This window comes from Physeter macrocephalus, chromosome 21, assembly GCF_002837175.3.
Source record: "Physeter macrocephalus isolate SW-GA chromosome 21, ASM283717v5, whole genome shotgun sequence".
Lineage (NCBI taxonomy): Eukaryota > Metazoa > Chordata > Mammalia > Artiodactyla > Physeteridae > Physeter > Physeter macrocephalus.
In genome coordinates this window covers 98,539,990-98,542,604 of record NC_041234.1, presented here as the reverse complement: position 1 = coordinate 98,542,604, position 2,615 = coordinate 98,539,990, and the positions used below count along the sequence as shown (strand labels likewise).

Below are 2,615 nucleotides of genomic sequence, written 5' to 3'. Positions count from 1 at the left end.
CTCTTGGCCTCTGCCAAACACTGCTATCCCTGGTCAAGTTCACTATCTAATTGCAGCAAAGTCTCCCAAAATTGCACCAAGGGCACATTTGTTTCTTCGACAGATAACTTCAGCGCTCCTTCTAGTCTCATACTTGACTGTATTTTAGCTTTCAGAATTATTTAAGTAAGGATTTTAAGAAGGCTACTTGGTTGCTGTCCAGAGGGTAGTGAAACTCCCCAAGTAGAATATCAGGGGGCTTGGGCAGGCGCACTAGATGTGGCCACACGGAGAAGGCTTGGGAATCCCGAAGCGCTGGTCCTGGGTGAGTCTCCCCCTCCTCGCGGGCTCCATTTCCCCCTCTCCCTCCCGCACCTATCCCACCCCTCCCAATCCGGCGTGTGCTACCCGGCACCCCAGGCCCGCTCCCCGCCCGCCCCTCCCGCCGCCTCCGCCCCCTCACACTCGCCCCCCGCGTCGTCCTCGTCCCACACCGACTTCGCTCCCGCCGCGCCGCCGGCCGCGCTTCCCGCCCTCGCTTCGATTCGCGCCGCCGCCACCCTCGCCGCCGAGCGCCGACCGCGCTCCGCTCCCCCCGGCCGCCTCTCGTCGCCCGGCCCGGCCGCCCTCGCCTCAGTCGCCGCCGCCGCCGCGGTCCGGACTCGGTCGGCTCCGCGCCCCGCGGCCGCCCCGGTCCCCCGCCGCCGCCGCCGCCGCTCGCCCGCCGCCCACTATGGCCCTGAGGCAAACAGGTAGCAGGAAGCGAAAAGCGCCGGCGCTCGAGGCGGCCGCCGCGGGCTCGTTGTCGATGGGCTCGGCGGCGGCGGCGGCGGCGGACGGGCACGGGCCGTTGCCTCCCAAGAAGCCCAAGCGGGCGGCGGCGCGGCGCTCGCTGCTGCACTACCTGAAGGGACGTGAGGTGGGCGCGCGGGGCCGCGCCGAGCTCCCGGGCTTCGAGGGCGAGCTGCGCGGCTACGCGGTGCAGAAGCTGCCCGAGCTGCTGAGGGAGCGCGAGCTGGCGCTGGGCACCCTCAACAAGGTGTTCGCGTCGCAGTGGCTGAACGCCAGGCAGGTGGTGTGCGGCACCAAGTGCAACACGCTCTTCGTGGTGGACGTGCAGTCGGGCCAGATCACGCGCATCCCCCTGATGCGCGACCGCTGGCCCGGGTCGGCCCGCGCCCAGCCGAGCTGCGGCATCCACGCCATCCAGCTGAATCCCTCCAAGACGCTTCTGGCCACCGGGGGCGAGAACCCCAACAGCCTGGCCGTCTACCAGCTGCCCACGCTGGACCCCGTGTGCCTGGGCGACCGCCACGGCCACAAGGACTGGATCTTCGCCATCGCTTGGATGAGCGACACGGTGGCCGTGAGCGGCTCCCGCGACGGCACCGTGGCGCTCTGGAGGATGGATCCCGACATGTTCCACGGCAGCATCGCCTGGCACAACGACGCGGGCCTCCCCGTGTACGCCCACATCCGTCCCAGGGACGTGGAGACCATCCCCAGGGCCAGCACCAACCCCAGTAACCGCAAGGTGCGGGCCCTGGCCTTCAGTGGCAAGAACCAGGAGCTGGGAGCCGTGTCCCTGGACGGCTACTTCCACCTGTGGAAAGCCCGGAGCAACCTGTCCAGGCTGCTGTCCATCAGGCTGCCCTACTGCCGAGAGAACGTGTGCCTGACCTACTGCGATGAGTTGTCCCTGTACGCGGTGGGCTCCCAGTCCCACGTCTCCTTCCTGGATCTGCGCCAGGGTCACCAGAACATCCGGCCCCTGTGCTCCCGAGAGGGCGGCACGGGTGTGCGCTCCCTGAGCTTCTACCAGCACATCGTCACCGTGGGCACGGGCCACGGCTCCCTGCTCTTCTATGACATCCGCGCGCAGAAGTTCCTGGAGGAGAGCGCCTCGGCCAGCGCGCGCTGCTCTCCGGGGCCCGCAGGGAGGAAGCTCAAGCTCACCTGTGGCAGAGGCTGGCTCAACCACGATGACCTGTGGGTGAACTACTTCGGTGGCATCGGCGAGTTCCCCAACGCACTCTACACTCACTGCTACAACTGGCCCGAGATGAAGCTCTTCGTCGCTGGGGGGCCTCTCCCTTCCGGCCTCCACGGGAACTATGCAGGCCTCTGGAGCTAAGGATGGCCTCCGTGTCCTCAAAGTGCCCAGATACACCTTCCAGTCCCCTCTCGCTTTCCTCCTTCACTCTGTGTTTGTGCTTTTACTCTGTGTGGCTTTTATCTTCCAGGGAAAGGGCCCAGCTTACCTCTGCTCAGTATGTTAGGCAAAGAGAGAAAGAAACAGAAGACAAAAGTGGTCTCTTGGGCAATCAAAACTTGGCTTTAAGATTTTTCTGCATCTCCTCCAATATCACCATTTTTTTTTTTGCCTCTCTTACAAAGAATTTTGACTAATCCTTAACTGTGTTCTCTCTGAGTGATTCGCATATGCTCTTTCTCTTGGCTGAAGTGGTCATGGTTCCGACAACAATTCAGTACTTTAGTTTTATCAATATTTCAACAGTATGTTCAGGTCTTTTACACATTTCAGATGTTTTTCTGGAAAATGTGTGCTAAAAAGTGTCTTTTGGGCTGGTCTGAGGAACTACCCATCATGTAACAGAGCAGGTTTATAGCCCTGC

At 62.8% G+C, this 2,615-nt stretch overlaps 1 protein-coding gene across 1 annotated transcript; it reads left to right on the top strand.

Annotated features, from left to right (window-relative positions):
* Positions 1-712: 712 nt before the first annotated feature.
* On the top strand, positions 713-2,113 carry LOC102990930 (DDB1- and CUL4-associated factor 12-like protein 2). Its single transcript, XM_024128230.1, has one exon. It carries the CDS (start codon positions 713-715, stop codon positions 2,111-2,113), a length of 1,401 nt encoding a protein of 466 aa, XP_023983998.1.
* Positions 2,114-2,615: the final 502 nt, after the last annotated feature.

Excerpts from the sequence above, each read along its gene's own strand:
- LOC102990930 (XM_024128230.1), top strand. The coding sequence starts at position 713 with ATGGCCCTGAGGCAAACAGGTAGCAGGAAGCGAAAAGCGCCGGCGCTC.